Source organism: Stegodyphus dumicola, chromosome 5, assembly GCF_044657685.1.
Source record: "Stegodyphus dumicola isolate Sdum_Otavi_A_Nest chromosome 5, ASM4465768v1".
Lineage (NCBI taxonomy): Eukaryota > Metazoa > Arthropoda > Arachnida > Araneae > Eresidae > Stegodyphus > Stegodyphus dumicola.
This window is the reverse complement of record NC_140772.1, coordinates 47,975,163-47,994,931: the sequence shown is the minus strand read 5'-3', so window position 1 is coordinate 47,994,931 and position 19,769 is coordinate 47,975,163. Positions and strand designations below refer to the sequence as shown.

Here is a 19,769-nt window from a genome sequence, read left to right as displayed (position 1 = left end):
ATTAGCTTGGAATTTATGTTGGCGCGTTTTTTTCAGTTTCGCCACTTGGCGAATTTCGTAATTTATAGCAACCTATTTTCTTTCGGCTTTCTTTCTGCACGAGCGGAGAAGTCATCATTTATACTTTCAAATAATTTTTATAAAGTGAGTAAACTACATTTTCGTTATTATCGCTCATAATAAATACGCCAAAATGTAAATTCACCTATATCTTAGGAAATTTTGAATAAAAAACTAATTTTTTGCAGGTATGCTCAGAAATACATCTACTTTAAGAAGACGGCAAAAATTTTATAGGTTATAATTCAAAAGTTTTTTCGAAAATTTTATAAAAATTATTTAAAAATACAAATTTTAAAAATAAATCATAAAAAATTAGCGAATTTTATTTGGAATGAATCTAACTTTCGAAATATGAAAGGAAGAATCAAATAAGTTTAATAAAAAAGAGATATTAATAAATATATATCAAATTCAATTAACATTGAGGAGCTAAAATTTCGAGAGCTAATTGTTTAAAAACTACTCGTGCGAGTTTTACAAAACTTGGCAGTTTGGCATAATTTGAGTCGTAGAATCGAAATACCGAAAAAAATTGGAGTGCTATTTCAGAAAACGTTTGATTTTGTGTCAAAATACCTGTATTAGAACAATGCTATATATAAATCTAATACATATCTTAAATGGCGCTTTCAAGACATGAAAAACGCAGGTTGAATTTCGTCAATCAGCGCAGTTGAAAGGAAGATATAGAACTGTCTCAATTTTTCTCCTTGCGCAGTGTACATGCAATATAATGCATAACAATGCTTTGAAATTAAACGGTAAGGTTGATCTAAAATTATGACGTTGAATGCTTTTCTTTAAATCATTCGCTTATAAATGTAAATTTTAAATAGAAAGTGTATAATAGTTTATTTGTATATGTATATGTATATTTAGTCACATGCGTGTTATTTACGTTGTTGCTTCGTTTTTGTTACACATCCTTTAGCATCTGTCCGTAATATCCGAAATATTAATACGAATTCTTCCCTGTGAAATTGTTAGTTTTAAAGCCGCGAAAGTTTAGCCAATTTTTCACGCGATCTCTTCATGAAGTTTGACTTCCCCCCGTGTTAAAATTATTACTGTAAATGTAACGAACACGAAACTTATTGGCTAATCTTTAAAAGAGTGTGGTGTATTTAATTATGGCAAAGCACACTAGGGCTATCTGCCTAAAGGGAGGGGTGCCTTTCGTGGAGGACTTTCTAAGGGAAACTGGCTCGTATACACGTTACACATGGGGAAAACCACGAAAACACCCATGCAGCCAGCCAGTTCGCGGGATTCGAACCTCGGACCGAATTACCAGTGTTCAACGACTTTACCGCTCGCTGGTGGGCCCTAATCTTTAAAAGAAACGTATTTCGCTTTAAAATAAGATGCGTTATTTTTAAATGAAAATATTCTCCTACAGAAAACAGAAAGAAAAAAAAACAGACGTTGAATAAATTAAATTTTATTAACATATTTTATTGTTCTTATACAACAGCCAAGGAGATGGGAATGAATAATTATTTAATTTTTATTATACATAAGCTGGAAAGAACATTATCGCCCAAAAGCGTTATTATGGCTTAACATTTCATACTTCTTCTTACATTACATAATTACAGCTTCACATTTCATAAATAATCATACAAAAGATATTTTATTTGACTTTATTAGATTCTCTTTCTAAACAATCTGCTCACTCAAAAACATTTTTAAATATCACCTCGTCAAAAGCGAGTTAATTATAGGAACTTTTGTAAAAAAAACAATTAGTTTTGAAAATTTTGTTATAAAAAGGCATCACAAACAAGAAGAATAAAAGTTTGTACACTATAGCCATAATAAATGGTTAGAAAAAAGGAGCAATATTGGTCAAAGTCGTTAAATATTTACTTTTGAATATAACACATTAATTAAAAATATTATTAAATATAAAATATTACAAAATAGTAGTCTTCATGTATAAAATTAATGAATGATATAGATATATTTGTGCACTGCAAGCATATAATATTAAAATATAGAATTAAACATGTAGCTTTATTCAAAGTATGCTTAAAAATGTTGTTATAAATAAATAATTAGCCTTTTAAAGGAATGTGTACTTCATTTTAAGTAAATTTGCTATTAAAACTTGTTTTAAAAAAGCAAAATGCATTTCTGATATCAGCAAAGTTTATTTTGAATGAGCAATTTCATAGAAATTTCATTTGATAAAGCAATACTTGCACATGTATATAAAAGTCCTACTCGTATTTTGAAATAAAAAGTGTAAATGAAAACAAGGAGCTTTTCCATATTTACCAAAATGAACATGGTACAATTTTGTGAAAAAAGTACCTGAATCTTCAAAATAAAGCAACTTATGTTATAGTGTGTAAAAAATTTTATAACAATGCGCATGCAAGACGTCTTTAAGTTCAGAGAGCGCCAAGCAAGTTTTTCGGAACGATCCGACTGCAGGTTGTTTAAGTGGATTTAACTACCTGCAGCATACCAATCATACTTTCTTAAAACTATTCATAGAATCATCCTTTATAAGAAATATAAACTATTGTGTGCTTTGCAGTAGTATAAATTAATTTACCTGTAGAAATATTTTTTCATATTACTAAAACCTTGACCCGTTTTTTAATCAACCGCTATTATCACACGGATGGAAAATTGCTAATATAGAAATTATAAGATAAAACATTTTATGAAAGCACTGGTGCTAAAGATATCTTAACACTGATGTCTCGTTTTAGCAAAGAAACATATGTTAAAATATAAATCATTGAACAACACAGTAAACGAATATCCTTCAAAAAAACTTCGAAGACAATACCTACATTTGAATAAAAATCAAAGAAGTATGGTACTTGTGGAAAATCTTGAATGTCACCAAAGCTTTAATAAGGAAATGCTAGAACTAAGAGTATGAATTCTTTATAGCAAAATTTATCACCATTTTCTTTATTTAAATTTATTAAGAAAAATATGATTTATTACAAATAAATTTTGGGGTGTTGTTGTTTCTACAGATTAAGAGCAGAATATAAACATTTGAAGTTAAATGACAATAACAATAATAAAATAGATTAATTGTTATCAGGTACTGACTGCTAGTTCAAGAAAAGAACTAGGATTTTGTCGATTCAATGACCGTGCGAAACATTTCAAAAGAATTACCAAAATTAAAACTATTGAAAAATAAGCATCCTGAGTTAGCAGAAGTAATAAATGGTAATTAGTCATAAATATTTTAATTGATGAATAATATATTTGGTAATAAGTGGAATGTGGTCTGAGATCTTATACAACCCTTCTTTACTTTTCAGTTATATCTGTCTTACCTTTGCGACATAAATTCATTTATCACAGACTGAATTCAACAACTACGCTATAAAATTGATATCTTATAAAGGGGACATCGAGGTGTTTGAACAAGATTTTACCCGAAGTCTAATTTCTTTTCCTATATCATTTGATTCTTTCACAAAAGGATAACAATAACACCACTACATATTTTTAAACTTAAACATGCGAAATAAATTTTAAATTACAGTCTCTCGTTAGAGGACACTCACGGCACAAAGACTTCCGTCCCTTATCAGGAGTATCCACTTAATAGGAGTGTACTGGTTTCCTGATTCGAGGGTCTGAGGATTCAGGATCTGTTCCTTAATGAAAGTTTGATTGTAGCTACACCACCATGATAAAAATAAGGGAAAAACAGAAGCGTATTCAGAAGTATTCACATACTGGATGTCATGCATTCAATCGTAAGATTCTAATTTTAATAAAGTTCTGTAATGAGAAGTTTTTTAAAAATTATATTTTCGAAATACATCTTCTTTCATGCTGGTCTTTTTTTTTTTCAAGCATTTTTAATGCTACATTTGTGGCTTGAGTGACCAAGGTACATACAAATAAAAATACCGTAATAGCCAATGTTCATATGTAACGCCATGACAAACTTAATTTGCTTTTTTAAAATTAAGAAATGTCTATAAGTCCTGTGATTAAATAAGAGGGGGAAAACATTGATTATAATCTGAAATGAGTATGAAAATTAAGCAAAGCTATGCTAACCGTAAAAATTATTTTTTTGGTGGCGGAACATTCTCGGAAAACTTTCCAATAAAGTTTCCTGCTGGATCATAATTGGCAACGACGAGAATTTTTCCACTTTTGCTTCTTGCCCAAGCAACACCCATGTGCTTGCTTTCTTTCCATATCACTTGCGTAAAATGACCTGAAAATGATGAAGATATATTAGATGATAAAAAAATTAAAAAATACTTTCTTCTTATTTCCGCTTGGAGATGAAATTAATAACGTGTTTCTTAATTTCAAGTAAAAGGCAAAGAAAACATCTTTAGAAAATGAAAATGAATAGATATCAAATAGCTTTCCACATATACGAGTATCAAATTCAGGTTTAATTATAGAATGTTAAAAACCACTGTGAATGTTAAAAACTGTGAATGTTAAACCATTATGAAATGTTAAAAACTTTTCTATCTTTAAAATCCATTCTAAAAGATAAAGATAGAAAATGCTTTTTTTCTTGTTTGATGTTTTTGTTTTTTTTTCTCCTCAGAAAATAATACAGAAGTAATATTCTCGATTTATTTCAGATCTCTGCTTCTCTGTTTACTTATTTACTGCCGATAAAGACATAGTTCGTTTCCTGCATAAACACTTTTATTTCTTTTACATCCAATTCATAGCATTTAATATTGTTATTTTCCCATTTTTTCCGACCTAATGGATGTAACTTCTCCAAGCGCATAAGCAACCAGCGGAAAGTTATGTCTATATCTAATATATTATGGCTCATATCTTATATATCATATATGTCCATATCTTATATATCATAGAGTGAATTGTCAATCAGCTATCAGTTTTCAGTTTTTGAAAATAAATACTCTGGATTTGTTGCTAGTCACGTATGTCATAAAATAAGTAAAATATATGGATACCTGATTTAAGACTCCGAGGCTCTACACCAAATGTATGATCTTTTATCTCACTATACCAGCTGTCTACAGCTTCATTACCTGAAAAGGAAAAATAGAACTTTTATTTCAGTACCAGATCAATCATAAATAGATATATTGCGTGGTATGCATCACTAATTCAGCATTTTATTCACATAGATTAGATCTTTACTACTCATTATTTCCTAACATATTCTTCTTATTATAAAAATGACTTGACAGATATTTGATATGATGATCCAACAATTTTTTTTTTTTTTTTTTTTTTTTTTTTTTTTTGTGTGTGTGTGTGTGTTAAATTTAAAGAGTCATGGTAAAAAGTTTTGTCTTGCACGAAATGTTTCTATAGATTACCACCAGATGGTGCCACTTTTGTTCTTCTGTACACCTGCATATGTGTTTTGAAATATTCCTTTTTTAATACTTTAGTATTTTCCTACTTCATATAGCCAAAGTATTTTCAGTGTTTCCACATACAAAAGTGTGGTGTGCTTTTCTGTGTAAAGATGACGTATCTGAATGTCATAATACCAATGGTATCTTCATAATTTTCGAAACAGAAAATATTTACTGCTGAAAGGGAAGAGCTATACTTCCTCTCGAAACGTAACTAATCTCTTTCCCGTTAAATTTAATTACAGTATCACCTTATTTATTCAGAGACGTTTACATGCATTTACTACATTCAGTTTTATTTTAGTAAAAAGGCAGTAAATAGTCCAATACTTTATTCAATCAATTACAACAAAGCTCGCAAGGCTGTCTGCCTAAAAAGAAGGTAAAGGTAAAGGTAAAAGTATGGGGGACACCAGCGATGTACCATAGGTCAACTGGTAATGAATTCCCATACTAACTCTTTGAAAAAAAAGGGCGGGGATTGAATTGCAAGTTTTATAAGAATTTGCATAGACTGAAGCTTTCCAAAAGGTCTAGAGTTTGCCTATTATGGTACATCGTGGAATCCCACAGTACGCCCTGCATCTAGTATTTAATTAAAATAATGATGTAGGACATAAGTAGATTACAAAATAGTCGGAATACAATTTGAGATTCACAAGATAAATTGAACATCTGATTTGGTGCAACAAAAATAAGAGATAAACATAATTAATAATCATAATGAGATAATTATAATTAGTACTGGCAACACAATGTTAAAATGAATTGTAATAATAATGCTAAAGAGGTGGGTGTCCATGGGTTATTTCAGATATATTGGTTTACTGCAGTTTATAAAGTTCACGAGGGGAGCCATTTTATCCATAATCGCAGCATGTAAAATTTCACTAAGCAGTACGTGGACTTACACTTGACAGATATCTAGGCCGTAGGAAGAGAGTCGTTGCATAATTTTCTGAAACTTTGGATACTGATGTTTATCTTTAATTAAAAGCCTTTGGAATGCCAGGAGATCAGTTCTTGGGGATTTTATGTGAATATCCTCAGTTAAGGGGCACGAGAAAGTGTAATGATCAGGAGTTTCCTGTTCCCCACATATACAGATATCAGAATTTGCCAAATTTCTTGCGTAGAAATATGTGGGGAAGGGTCCATTTCCTGTTATAAAGTAATTTAGTGAAGGATTCGAGTACAGAAATGCGAAGCTTACATTGGGGATCAAGTTATATGTGCGTCTTCTCTGTGGAGCATTGTTCCCCAAATCTTGCCAAGATTTTGAAGCAAGTTGTTTTAGTTGGTACTTGAAATTTGAGCCAGGCCACGGAATGATGATTTCAGTACCATCTTGATTAATAGCTGCTTCTTTGGCTAGTTAATCTGCCTGATCATTACCAAAATGGCCACTTTGTCCTTTGATCCATGAAATGTGAATTTTGTAGTTTGAAATTTTGCCAAGAAGAGAATTTATGTCAGATATCAACGGAGAGGAAGGTAAGGGATTCTTAACAGCTAGAATAGCTGCTTGGGAGTGAGATTTTATGCTAAATTCGTTGAGATTTTTGAGAATGGCTATTTCAATCGCTGCTTTTATAGCTGACAATTCCGCTTGGAAAGCACTATTATTATTATGGAGATGGCCTTTTCATTTGATGATATTTCAGGGGGTAATTTGAAAAAAGACTGCGGAACCAACTTTTCCTTCAATTTTTGATCCATCAGTATAAGCAATTGAAGATGAACTTGAATTTTCTTCAGACGTGGGGAATATTATTTTGCTGAAGCGAAGCGCTGGATTGGGGTTAATTTCTTTTCATAGTTGGATGGCCAAAAGGTTTGGTTGTTGAATTCTGCGGCTTGGTTAAGTTGAAGGACTTTTATATAGGCGCTTTCCATTTCTGCACTGATTGATAATGGAAGAGTACCAGCTAAAGTATCAAGTGCTATATTTTGAGTTGCTATAAGTTGTGCGATGCGCCTTTAATATAAGTTGTGCGATATTTGCTATAAGTTGTGCGATACGCCCGAGTAATGCAAAGAGTGAAAGGCCTTTGAATTGAATTTAAATATTTGATCTTTCTCACTGTCATTGGTTGTGCCCAAATTCCGGCTCCGTACTTTACCTTTTTTAAAATGACTGTTTTTAGAAGAATACGTGTTATATGGGGATTTAAGCCCCAGTTATATCCATGCATACGTCGTAGGCAGTTAGCTATTGATGTTGTACGAAGTTTAATATTTTGTAGATGAAGAATTCAAGAGAATTTCTTGTAGATTGTTAAACCTAGGTACTTGATTGTTTTCACAGATTTGATCTTTTGATTGTCAATTTTTAGAGCTAAAGCTTTAGTTATATTTTCCCCTGGTTTATGGATCTCTAAAACCTGGGACTTACTATGTGAAATTTGTAGTTTTTGAGTTTCGCAAAGTTCGTTAAATAACTGGAGTGTTTCGTTGCAATTATTCTGTAAAATGTTTCTGGTACGGCCACTTGTAATAAAAGCTACATCATTTGCAAAAGCTACAATTTTTGAATGATCTGGCCATGCCTAAAAAGAAGGAATGTTTTTAGAGAGAAGAGAAAGTTAATCGTGTCTTTCAGATAGATTCTAAAATAGAAAACATTATAGATCGTTTAGAAGTGTTCAAAGCTCGTGTTCTGACAAGCCAGGAACACTATGAAAGGATTACGAATTCCAAATCGAAAATAGATACGAACTTTAAACATAAATAGCAAAATGAAAGTACTGATGCATTTAGTGATTCCTCTAGGATTTCGGAAGAAGGGATTGTGAAAACTGAAAGGTGTTTAGAGTACAGTTTGAAGGCGCAATCCATGAAAATAAACATTACATAAAATTGAAACATTTACATGATACCATTACTATTCACGTTCGTCTCGAAGCCGCCGGAGTCTCAAAACAGCCAAATTATAACTGAGAAATTACGGTGGTATTCTTTTTGCAATATTAATAAAATTATTTCCTGAAGCTATCGTACTGGAATATACTCTTTTAGCTAAGAAAGAAAAATTGTAGAACTGCTCAAAATTAACCCAATTTCTAAAAAGAGTAATGTAGTTGGACATGGGTTAATTTTTTAACCCATTTTAAAAATTAACTCAGGTTGAACTACCAGTATTCACCAGTAGCCGCTGAACACTTGTAGTTCAACCTGGGTTTGAATTGAAGCGAATGACTGGCTGCATGGCTGGTTTTTGTGGTTTTTTCCGATGTGTAACGTGAACACGAGACAGTTTCCCTTAAAACATCCACCACGAAGGCATTCCTCTTTTTAAGAAGATAACCCTCACGTACTGTGCCATATTTAAATAACTTGACCTAACTTTTAAAAAAATCGAAACACGTCCCCCTCCAGAAAAAAACATTTTTATTTCGCAGGATAGACTAAGTCGATAAAATACAAGATTCGTAGCGCAAGAAATATGATAATTCTAAACGTATACGGAGAACAGCTGCATTAAATGATACAATTAAGAATTCTTGTATATATTTGGTTCTGTAGATAAACATGACATCGTTAAATGTCCTTTATCTGTAAATGGAGAAAAAGCTAGTTTACTATGTCTTGGCTGGTGCTTTAAATGTTTGAAAAAAATCTCATGATTCTAGATTTTGTCGTGATGGCACATGGTGTACGGAATGTAGAGGAAAACACAGACATTACGTTTGTGAACAGGGAACAGCCACAAAATGTTTATCTGTGAATGAAATGAACAATATTAAGGCGGACGACATCAGCGATGCAAATTATTCATTTCTGGTGAGGATTGCGATACAGATTTACAGACAATTGCTCTTTCGTAAACTCAGTTAGCGTAGGAAGTAAAAATGTGTATTCGACATTGACCGTGAAAGAAATTTTATTAATAAAGTGATGTCTCGTAAATTAAAGTTGGGAAAGTGACTGGTCAGAATTGTCTCAACTACTTTTGTTCTTGGTTCAGAAGCTCACACACACACACAAATAAAAGCAAGCGGTAATTAATGACCCTGCTAAAGAAATTAGCAAATATTGTAAACAGATGAATATTCAGATGGTCGAGTATTTATTTCTGAAATTTAGAAACATCATTGTTAACTGGTTTAGACAATTTTTGGACTATTATTAATGGAAAATTTAAATGATTGCCAGGATCTGCTGTGGTAATGAATATAAAACTTAAGATATTTATTTAACGCTTCCGACTACTCAGTCAGATCAAAACGTAGTGACGTTAAAGTAATGAAGTAATGTCTCCTTTCCGAAGACAGAATTCATGTTAATTTGAGGAAAAATATACAAACTGTTTTAGTTTAACCGATATGTGCGAAACTACACTGACAAGATAGACTATAAATTCTTTAAAAATTGAAAATTAGAGATGAGATATTTAAGTAAGAACCGAATAACCAGATTACTGACAGGTGAGAAAAAGACATTAAAACTGAAATGTTTAAGAATACAGGCAATTTTATAGCTGGAGAAAGGATAAAATGGAATGATGACAAGATAGTTGTGCTGGATTTAATCGCGGAATATTTTTTATTATTGCAAAAGGAAAACCATTAAATATTTTATCAGTGATTGTGAACGAAAATATTCTTTCAGTAGCAACTTATATTAAATAATCGAGTTTCTGAGGAAAACTTACATTTTACCTATGGCACTTGAAGGCCAATGGAATGATTCAGGACACACGCCAATTAGAAGAATGTAACAGAAATGTAATTAAGGGAACAATATTAAGATGTATTAGCAGGGTTTATTTATCTACGAAGAACATTTACTTCCATATATATTACAAAGCAATGGCAAATACGCAAAGCAATATTGTAAATAAGTTTCGTTTTGCTGTTAGCTATAAGCTGTCAACTTCATCCCTTGCTTCGCTGGCAACTTTTAAGACAGTTCGCAACATGTTTCTCTCTTTATGTGTTTACGCTAACGGTCGGTGAGAATCGTATATACAGAGAAGAAAATGCGGCACTAAAACAAGAAATTATCTAAAAAATAGTAAAAATGCAAGAATAATAGAGGTGTCCTTGAATTCGTTCTTAGCCAACATAAATAAAAGAGAACTGTTTTGATATATCTTTCAAAGTGGTCGTTCAGTGACATTATCATCAAACATTCAGCAATATTCCTTTTATATTTTTGGCATGATCACAACTTAGAAGGAAGAGTTGGCTACCTGCCACTACGTGGTTGGGGTCTGAGCTCCATTTCATAAAAATATTCTCTCCGTATTTTCTTTCTCTCCTGTGTTCGAAACGATCCGTTGCTGCAAGGTGATCTGCCCATTCTTTGGCATAAGAGCAAATCTATATAGATGAAAAACATTTTTTATTACCTTTTCGAAAGGAAAACGAGATTAAACAAATTCTTAAAAAATTTATGCTTTTTTCCATTTATCAAATTGAATACTGAATTCTATTTGGAATAGATATACGCTAATTAAAATTTAATATTTAGACCAAAAAACAACTTAAGATTAGTGTACATTTCGATAAAGAGGACAAACAGATTTACAGAATTGTTTTTGCTCCTGAAAAAGAGGGATCTATGTCTGATTGCTCTCAAAATCGGCAAAGTTTTCGTTAAAAGTCTACACCAGTCTAAATCCAGTCTAAAATTGCTTTTCTTCGTAATTTTAAATTATACTAAAATGTTGACATTTTGTTCAGTTCAACATGCATAACACCATATTAACTAAGATTTATTATGGTGCTTTTTCATAATTTCCTTCTAATGGAAGCTATAGTTTGCACACAAACTTTTTAATTTTTTTCTAAATTTCCCTTGAAAAGTTTCTGATTTACAAATATTGTTCTGACTTTATGATATCTTATTTCAACCAACCAATAAATTCATCGGTAAATTTACTGCACTTAAGTTTTGATACTTTATTTAGAGAAGTGATAATTACAATAATATTTGAATAAAATGGGTGTAAGATAGGGTTTCAATTACATTTATGTCTCGTTTTTTGTTCTCAGTCCTAAATTCAAAATGTTTCGATACGTTTTTTTCAATTAGCCATTCAATAATTACTGTTAAACAAAATTACGTTAAAAATTCTTTTCTCTGAAAGGTAAATAAGTCTAAATAATCTAATCCTAAAAGTAGACTTATATAATTTTCCATTAGTTTTACCAATTACTAAGATCCGAGACTTAATAATTAGTTTTGAGAAGTTGTAACTATAATTGTCCTTGAAATAATTTAGTTAAATTAATGCCTTTTTTTATTGTTCATAGTATATTTCATTTTATTGTTTACTCAATTGGTTTTGCCGAATTAAGATCCGAGACTTGATAATTGATTTTGAAAAGATGTAACTATAATAATCCTTGAGATAATTAAATGAAAGTTTAAAATTAATGTCTCCTTTTTATTGTTCATAAATTCAAGATGTTTCGGTGTTTTTATAAATTAGTCAATAGAAAATTATATTTAAGGTTAATTGCATCAATTATTTTCTCTTTGGAAAAGGAAGAAGTTTACTTCCAATTATGCTTACTGGTTATAATAATTACCAGTAAGTGGTATTAAGATTTGAGATTTTATTTTGAGAAGCTGTAACCAAAATGATTATTGAGGAAAACGAGTAAAAACTGAATTTCACTTATGTTAATATCTTTCTTTGACTATTTATAGCTTTAGGATGTTGCGGTATTTTTATGAATTAGCCAATAGATAATTACTATTAAGCGAAATTACGTAAATAATTCTTTTTTACGAAAATGGAATACTTTTCTTCCAATTATTTTTTACGTGATTTTCTACTGTAAAATATAGCACCTCATTCAGAAGAAAAAAAAAAAAAAAAAAAAACACACACACACACACACACCCAAGGCGCAAATGAAATAAATCTGAAATTTAATAGGATAGTTTTAATTTATGCAAATTTTTGTTATTTGCTTTCAGAGTTAAAGATTTATTTGTTTAAAAGCTTATTAAAAATCGAGGAAATTAAATAAAAAATTATCACTGCATCAAAATATAAAGTATTATAATGGAGAAGAATAAAGTGATGATTATTACTATATATTTATTATTTTGTCACTGATAATTAGCATTTCTAAATACTTCGTATATAATTGAGTAGACGATACATACATACAAAAACAGTTCAGTAGAAATAAGAGGTTAAGACTGCAAATTACATTTTTGTTTGGCAATAAGCTACAAAAATGTTAATTAAGACATCACACTTCATTAAAAAAAGAAATATGAAATTTTAAATAAATATTTTACTTTTTACAAAAACAGAAAATACGAATAATGGTACACAAACGAAAACAATTTTAAAATAAAAAATTAAATTAAAAAACTGTTATCACAAAATATCATAGAAATACATATACAGTATGACAAGTAAATTTAATCATGCGGCACAATTTATTCCAGATACAGTCAAACATTATTTTCTTCTTCTTTCACACCCGAATATCAGTTGATCATTGAGGAGTTTCTAATAGAACTTTCAGAAGTGTTTTACCTAAGGTTTAGAGTTAAATTCTCTTAAAGCCTCCCATTCACGGAGATTAAACTGAAATGCTTTGTTGCATTTTTTTTTTTTTTTTTTTTTTTTTTTTTTTGGTGGGGGAAGGGGGCTTCTCTGAAAAAGATTTGCTAAGCTTTATTGCATAGGCAGAAATAAAATAGGAATTGTATTACAGAAATAATATATATGATGGTTTTGGTTTGGTTTATTTTAATTATGGCAAAGCACACTAGGGCTATCTGCCTAAGGGGAGGGATGCCTTCGTGGAGGACTTTCTAATAATATACATGATGATTACTACAAGTTGACAATTGTTATCCTTATCATCAAATTCAGCAATAACAGCAGAACCAAAATAAAATGAAATAGTTGACATTTACTGAAAAATAAAATAGCATACCAATAATAATAATAATAAATATAATATTTGAGAAAGTTTTTAAGGAAAGAAATAAATTAATCCACATTTCAGATTCCATATTTAATTCTTAAAATTGGAGATGCTTTAGCACACTGAAAAATAAAATGCTTTGAAACTTTCTTCGTCATTTCCCGGCTTTTTTGGAAGTGAAATTAAAAGTGGCTGGACATGTTGAATAAGTTGTATAATGAGTTGTAGTATTTACTACAACTCAATATATAAGTTTTATTGGTTAAAACAGGGGTTTTCAACCAGGCAGGAATTCTACCCTTGGGGGAGGGCAATTTAGGGAGAATTCCGGGGGGGGTCAGGGGAGGTAAGGCGGTCAGCCTTTTATTTGTATTTACTTTTAGTTTATGAATATTTAAAAAAAAAAAAAAAAAAAAAAACTTTTATTCAAGCTTTGGTATTTATCGAAATTTCTAAATGTTTCCTTGTTTAATTTATAAAACGCATTATAATACAAATTTAAGTAAATTTATATATGTTTTTCAAGTTTTGGAACGGAAGGGGAGAATGATCGTCTAGCAATGGTGAAACAGGTACATGAGGCAAAAAAATAAGATCGAGAACCTCTGGTCTAACAATTAGGCTAGAACGATTGATTAAATTAGTGTAATAAAAAGTAGTATTTTAGTTTTATAAAAATCATTAAATATCTTTATGAAATCATATTAGCTGGACCTAGTGAAATTGCAATAATTGGATTCATCAAAATCATTATACATTTATAATTACTATGTTAAGCGGCTAGTACGTGAAATTTTGGGAAAAGTGAATAACAATTAATGAATTTTGAGTGATGTAAATATATTTAAATATTATATGATAATTGCACATAAATGTCTTGAATTATCGGTTAATCTTTGAATTATGGTAACTTGGTGATTTTTTGGCGAAAATTTGGCGACCAACCCTGCTACAGCAACTGCTAGTTTTGTTTTGGAAGCCATTTTGTTTTCACGAAGTAAAGGCATTTTTTTTTTTAATCAAAATTTTTTTCCAACAATCTGCTAGCCGAATTACGCTTATACTAGAACTTTTATGGAGCAAAAATGCCTAATCATGACGAAGATTAGGAGCGAAATTGGGAGAAAGTGCAGAATCACCCACTGCTTGCCGCGTTTCTAAGAATTGCACATACACGGTATCATCCATGTACACGTCGACCTATTTTCACTTAAAAAAACATTCCAGAATTGTACAAAAATGGCATTGCTCACGCTTTTGACTTTATCCATGTACACTGCTAAAGTCCTAGCTAGTAACCTTTATCGCCTTACCAAAATGTCGCCAAACTACCTGTTACCATATTCCAAAGATTAGCCGAATTATCTAACTCGTTCAACGTTTTTAGTTTCATTGATGCATTTCTGTCACGGAAAGACTAACTTAAATATTTAGGTGTCAGACTGCACACATAGATTCAATGACAATGCATATATTCAAAATGCTTTTTTACTTTTTAGAAAAGGGAGACCCATTACTTACGTTGTCAAAAAGCTCTCTTAAAATTATTACCAATCGAAGGTTCATTTTGTCTTTATAATTCTAATGCTCATAATATTTTTTTAAATTCAAAATGCATTAGAGATATTCTTACCTCTTTGGAAAGTGTTAAACTTGGCACACCATGTTTAGCTCTGTACTCATTATGAGCTCGTAAACATTCGTCTTCGAATTTCCCTGGCTTTGCGACTACTGTATGTGCTTTATTCTCATTTTTTGTGGAATTTCCAGCTGGGGTAGAAGTCTTCGTTGGTGTAGCTGAAGATTTGCTGCCACTCAAACCCAGCTTCTTTAGAAAGGATTTGTCCTCTTCTTTTTTAGCCTGGGCACTTTTTAATTTGTCGGGATCTTCATAGTCTTCAACCGTTTCTTCTAGCACTTCTTTAGCTCCAGAACTGTTGGTGTAGACTATCCTTTTGGTGACTTGTGTTCCACCAGAGTGAAACTTTTCAGGATCGAGATTTAGTCTTTTGAAAGCTGAATCTAAATTAGCTTCGCTGCATGTGATTGTAGTTCTAGTTGTTTGTACCCCACCTGTTTTTTCGACTGTCTCTGTTACCACAGTACGAGTCACCTGAAATCATTAATTTATTAGTATTTATTCTTTGTTCATTTATTAAATTAAATAACTGAATAAATAATAAAATATATTTTAATCTTTTAATTTCATGAAATAAATCATAAAATTAAATAATTTAATAGTTGAATAAATGAAATGTTTTACTTTTTATTCATTAATAAATTCATAAAAGATGTAAGTAATGTTAATGCCGTCGTAGGTTAATATATACGACATTAGGAAAGAATAATTATTATACTAGAAATTCATAGCTGTACCTTCAGAATGAAGGAATTAATCTCAAAACAAAGAATCGCAAATACTCCACGAAGAAAGATAGCTAAATAGCTAGACGTGTAAGTTGATTTAGTTGATTTTAAAATGAAGAGAACTGTACATTTAGAGCATGTCTATCCATGGTTAAGTGTGTGTATGTGTATGTGATTATGGCAAAGCCTCGAGGGCTATCTGCCTAAAGGGAGGGATGCCTTTCGTGGAGGACTTTCTAAGGGAAACTGGCTCGTATACACTCCCATGGTTAATAGACACAGTTAAGAGAAAGCAGGTGTTGCATCCGTTGAAGAATAAAAAATGACATTTCACCAAGACATTTCAAAAAGCCTCAATATTCGTAGATCCATTTACAGATTGAGAATTTCTAGATCCGAAATCCAAACTAAATCAGAATCTTAAAGCCTATTATCAGTCTGAGCTATTAAGAGCATATAAGTAATTTAATCTGTATGTCAATAACTAACAATGATTTATGTGAAATTATTTCGGTCTAATAATTGGATTTCATTAAACTGCTGAATCTCACAAGAAACAAGTATTACTAATGTGTTTTTACAGAAAAATAAAAGAAAACGAAAAATTAGATCTCACTTTTTCATTCGGTTTCAGTTCTGGTATTTCTTTAGGCTTCTTCTTGAACATGTTGTTTTACAAATAATTCCTGAAATGTGGAAATTTGAGATTTAGAACAGGGAGATTGACACTAGATGAAAGATACTAAAAGCAGTTTAATTACCAGTTTGAAGAAATAGACGAATCCAGAACTGTGCTTGGTTAGAATGAAAAGAAAAAATTATCAACTTTCGTTGTTAGAAATTTTTTAAAACACAGTTTACGTTGAAGCTTTCGTATATTACTGGAGTTTGAATTCAAAATCTTTTAGTAATCTACTATGATAATAATAATTAATTAATTATTGAATTCCGCCTTTTCTTCAAACTAACGCTGCATAAAAGGAAAAAAGTACATTTTAAATTATAACAAATATTATCAAACTAAAGAAATTACTCAGAAGCTGCTCGCTTTGTTTCTATAAGCAGAAATATGAAAATGCATGAAAAATGTTAATAAAATATTTATTCTTCTCTAAGTTTAAATCTAATTAATTATTAATTTACACACTCTTCAATCTTCTGTGTTGAAATTATTTCTTTTTCCCTCCGATGGAACCAAATTTTCTTTTATTATTTATCGTCTGTCGCCGACTAGGTCACGTGACTGGCGGCAGAGGAAAGAATGTAATAACTCTTTTAGTTTAGCTTGAGTTCGATGCTTGAAATGATCTGTTCTTGGCCGCATAACGGTAATCAACAATTATAATAATTGTTCTTGATAAACTAATCCTATGATGGGGCCCTATGATGGGGAAATGTATATTATACGTGAATTTTGTGTTTTAAATAATGTAAATAATGTACATAAACTCTTCATTAATGGTATATTGACTCTTGATATACTAATATATTCTTGAAGTATTAAAATGATGCTCTCCCAACTTGTGAATAAAATAGAAGCGTGAATCGTGAACAATTATAATAATTGTTCTTGATAAACTAATCCTATGATGGGGCCCTATGATGGGGAAATGTATATTATACGTGAATTTTGTGTTTTAAATAATGTAAATAATGTACATAAACTCTTCATTAATGGTATATTGACTCTTGATATACTAATATATTCTTGAAGTATTAAAATGATGCTCTCCCAACTTGTGAATAAAATAGAAGCGTGAATCGTGATCATAAACGTAACAAGTTTTATACATTCTGTGTTTCTGAGGATGTTTCGTCTTTGCACTTAATTAAAAGTTTAGAATTCTAAAAATGCAGACAAAACATAAAACTCAACTAAACTAACTATATCTTACAGTGCAATTAAAATTTAACAATGCCACCTTTATTTGAGCGGTGACAGAAATACTGACACTTAAGTCCATACAATACAACAAATAAATGCCATATCTAGTATTTAATCTATTCACTAAAATCGGATCGACATACAGGTGGATGGTACATGAAAGAAACTGCTTTCTGGCGCATTAATCAAAGTTCTGTTCTGAATTACATACTCTCTCACTACTTGAATTCCACCTAACTAGCATTATGATAAATACTGGCGTAAAAAATTGAAAAACAAATTAACATAAAAATAACGTGTTAGCTATAACAGACCTTACATTTCGTAGCAAACACCATTAATACAGCAAGCAATTAGGCCGCAACAAAACTTTTGAATCAAATGATTTGTGTTAAATGGGAATGTATAAAATATTTAGCATATCTTGTATTTTCATATGATTTTAGTCATCTTTATTGTACTAGGCTGGAACATATACGAGACTGTTATGATGAAAAGACATGTTTATTGCCATTCTATCAGAAGGTACGGAATTGTTGCAACGAAAAGCGACATTTTAGAAAGCCGTCTACGTTTTTTGTTTTGGTGTATAGGCTTTTCAGCACTCCTTTTCTTCCTATCTGGTATTGGATGTCGACAGTCATTATCTCCAACTCATAGAGTCGTATATTATCCCAACATGAAAAACTTGTGTAAAATGGTAGATTCGTTATTTAGTGTTAACATATTTTTATCTTATTTACGCGAAAACGATATAAACGAGGTAAGGAAGTAATGATAAATGAAAATAAACTATATCACTGACGGAGTTCGTTTCTGTTACCATCTAAGAATGATCAGTTATTGCGCTGTTATTGGCAATCTGATGAATTTGAAAACATGAACAAAGACCGTACTTGTCTTATTTAATAGACTGGTGAAAAATGATATTTTTAAAGTTTAACAATATTTGCGTTTGTACATTTCATTCAAATGACTTGTGTATCAAAGGCAGAATTTATTATTTATAAACGTAAAAGCTTATTTTCAAAATTATGACTTTGTTTTTCTTTGGAGATCTAATCGATTTCCAAATAATTTAAAGGGCATGTAACATTAGTGTACCTGTGTTAGTATAAAGAAGCTGTTAGAGGAGTTGGTTTAAATTGCTGGAGTGCTTTTTTAAGAAAAATGCTTTCATCTTAGCTTTCTACCATGTTCCAGATGTAGTAATCCTTCAGAAATCTCGTATTCTCATTAGTATTTGATAATAGTTTAATAATACTTCCGGAAACATGATCTAATTAAAGTTATTAATTATCATGAATCATAAATAAAGTATCACTTTATTTAATTTTTGGAAGATAGTATTCATAAATGGAATAAAAAATCGATCATTTGAAATTAAATTATTTAAAATTTTATAAATTAAATTGAATATTTTCAGCAAAAAAATATATTAAAAACTGTTGCTAACATTTCCTCATAAGCCGAATTCCTTAGCTCGAAAAATGTTATAAATAAAAAATAAAACGAACATTTTTTAAACTGTACTCAAGTTTTTTTTTTTTTTTTTTTTTTGCTAAGGAAATTATTCGAAAAAAATGGGAGTCATGCCTGAATCTTCACAGGATATATTGTCATATCGTTTTTTAATTGTATTTTTATATTGTTGCATTTATTTATTCTAATTATTTATTTTTTAGAATGGTAATTTTATGGCTTGCTTTGCGTTTAATGTAAGCTTTGGCCACATGTCTTATTTTTAAGTATTTATTTTTGCATAAAATTTTAGAGCTCTTAATTTTAACGACTCTGGAATTGTAAAAGTAGCTCAATTAGAAGGCGAGATACAAGAATTTCGTTCCTAAATGACTTTTGCAATGTTTGGAGATTTCTCGCCAATTTGGCGACTCTCTAGAAGATTTGTGAAAGCATATTTTCGAAGCCCTACCACCAATTTTTCCAGAAGATTCCAGAGCAGAATGCAAATACGAAGTGGAGAAATAGGGAGTTCAGTGTGATAAATCAGCTGTGGATCAGCTGTGAGACATAGCGGTTAGCTGCATTAGTAGGGTTTACCCTTAGAATGATTTGAAGAACTTTACGATTTCGTTTGCTAAGGAGGAATAACTAAACATCCTCTTCCTGAGTTGTTTCCAGCCATTATTGTGCTGTTTGTACTATTTATTAGCCCAAAGGGCGCTAGACCAG

The 19,769-nt window shown here is 30.8% G+C and overlaps 1 protein-coding gene across 2 annotated transcripts in view; it reads right to left on the bottom strand.

Annotated features, from left to right (window-relative positions):
- Positions 1-1,488: 1,488 nt before the first annotated feature.
- Positions 1,489-19,769, bottom strand: part of LOC118193888 (uncharacterized) — a 50,685-nt gene continuing 32,404 nt past the window's right edge. For both annotated transcript variants that reach the window (XM_035365053.2, XM_085816628.1), the window contains exons 2-6: positions 16,308-16,377; positions 14,958-15,437; positions 10,615-10,744; positions 5,007-5,084; positions 1,489-4,276 (exon numbers count right to left, since the gene is read on the bottom strand). In XM_035365053.2, the coding sequence (XP_035220944.2) occupies positions 4,122-4,276; positions 5,007-5,084; positions 10,615-10,744; positions 14,958-15,437; positions 16,308-16,358 (894 nt within the window). In that variant the 5' untranslated portion in view covers positions 16,359-16,377 and the 3' untranslated portion in view covers positions 1,489-4,121. The remainder of the gene's footprint in view (positions 4,277-5,006; positions 5,085-10,614; positions 10,745-14,957; positions 15,438-16,307; positions 16,378-19,769) is intronic.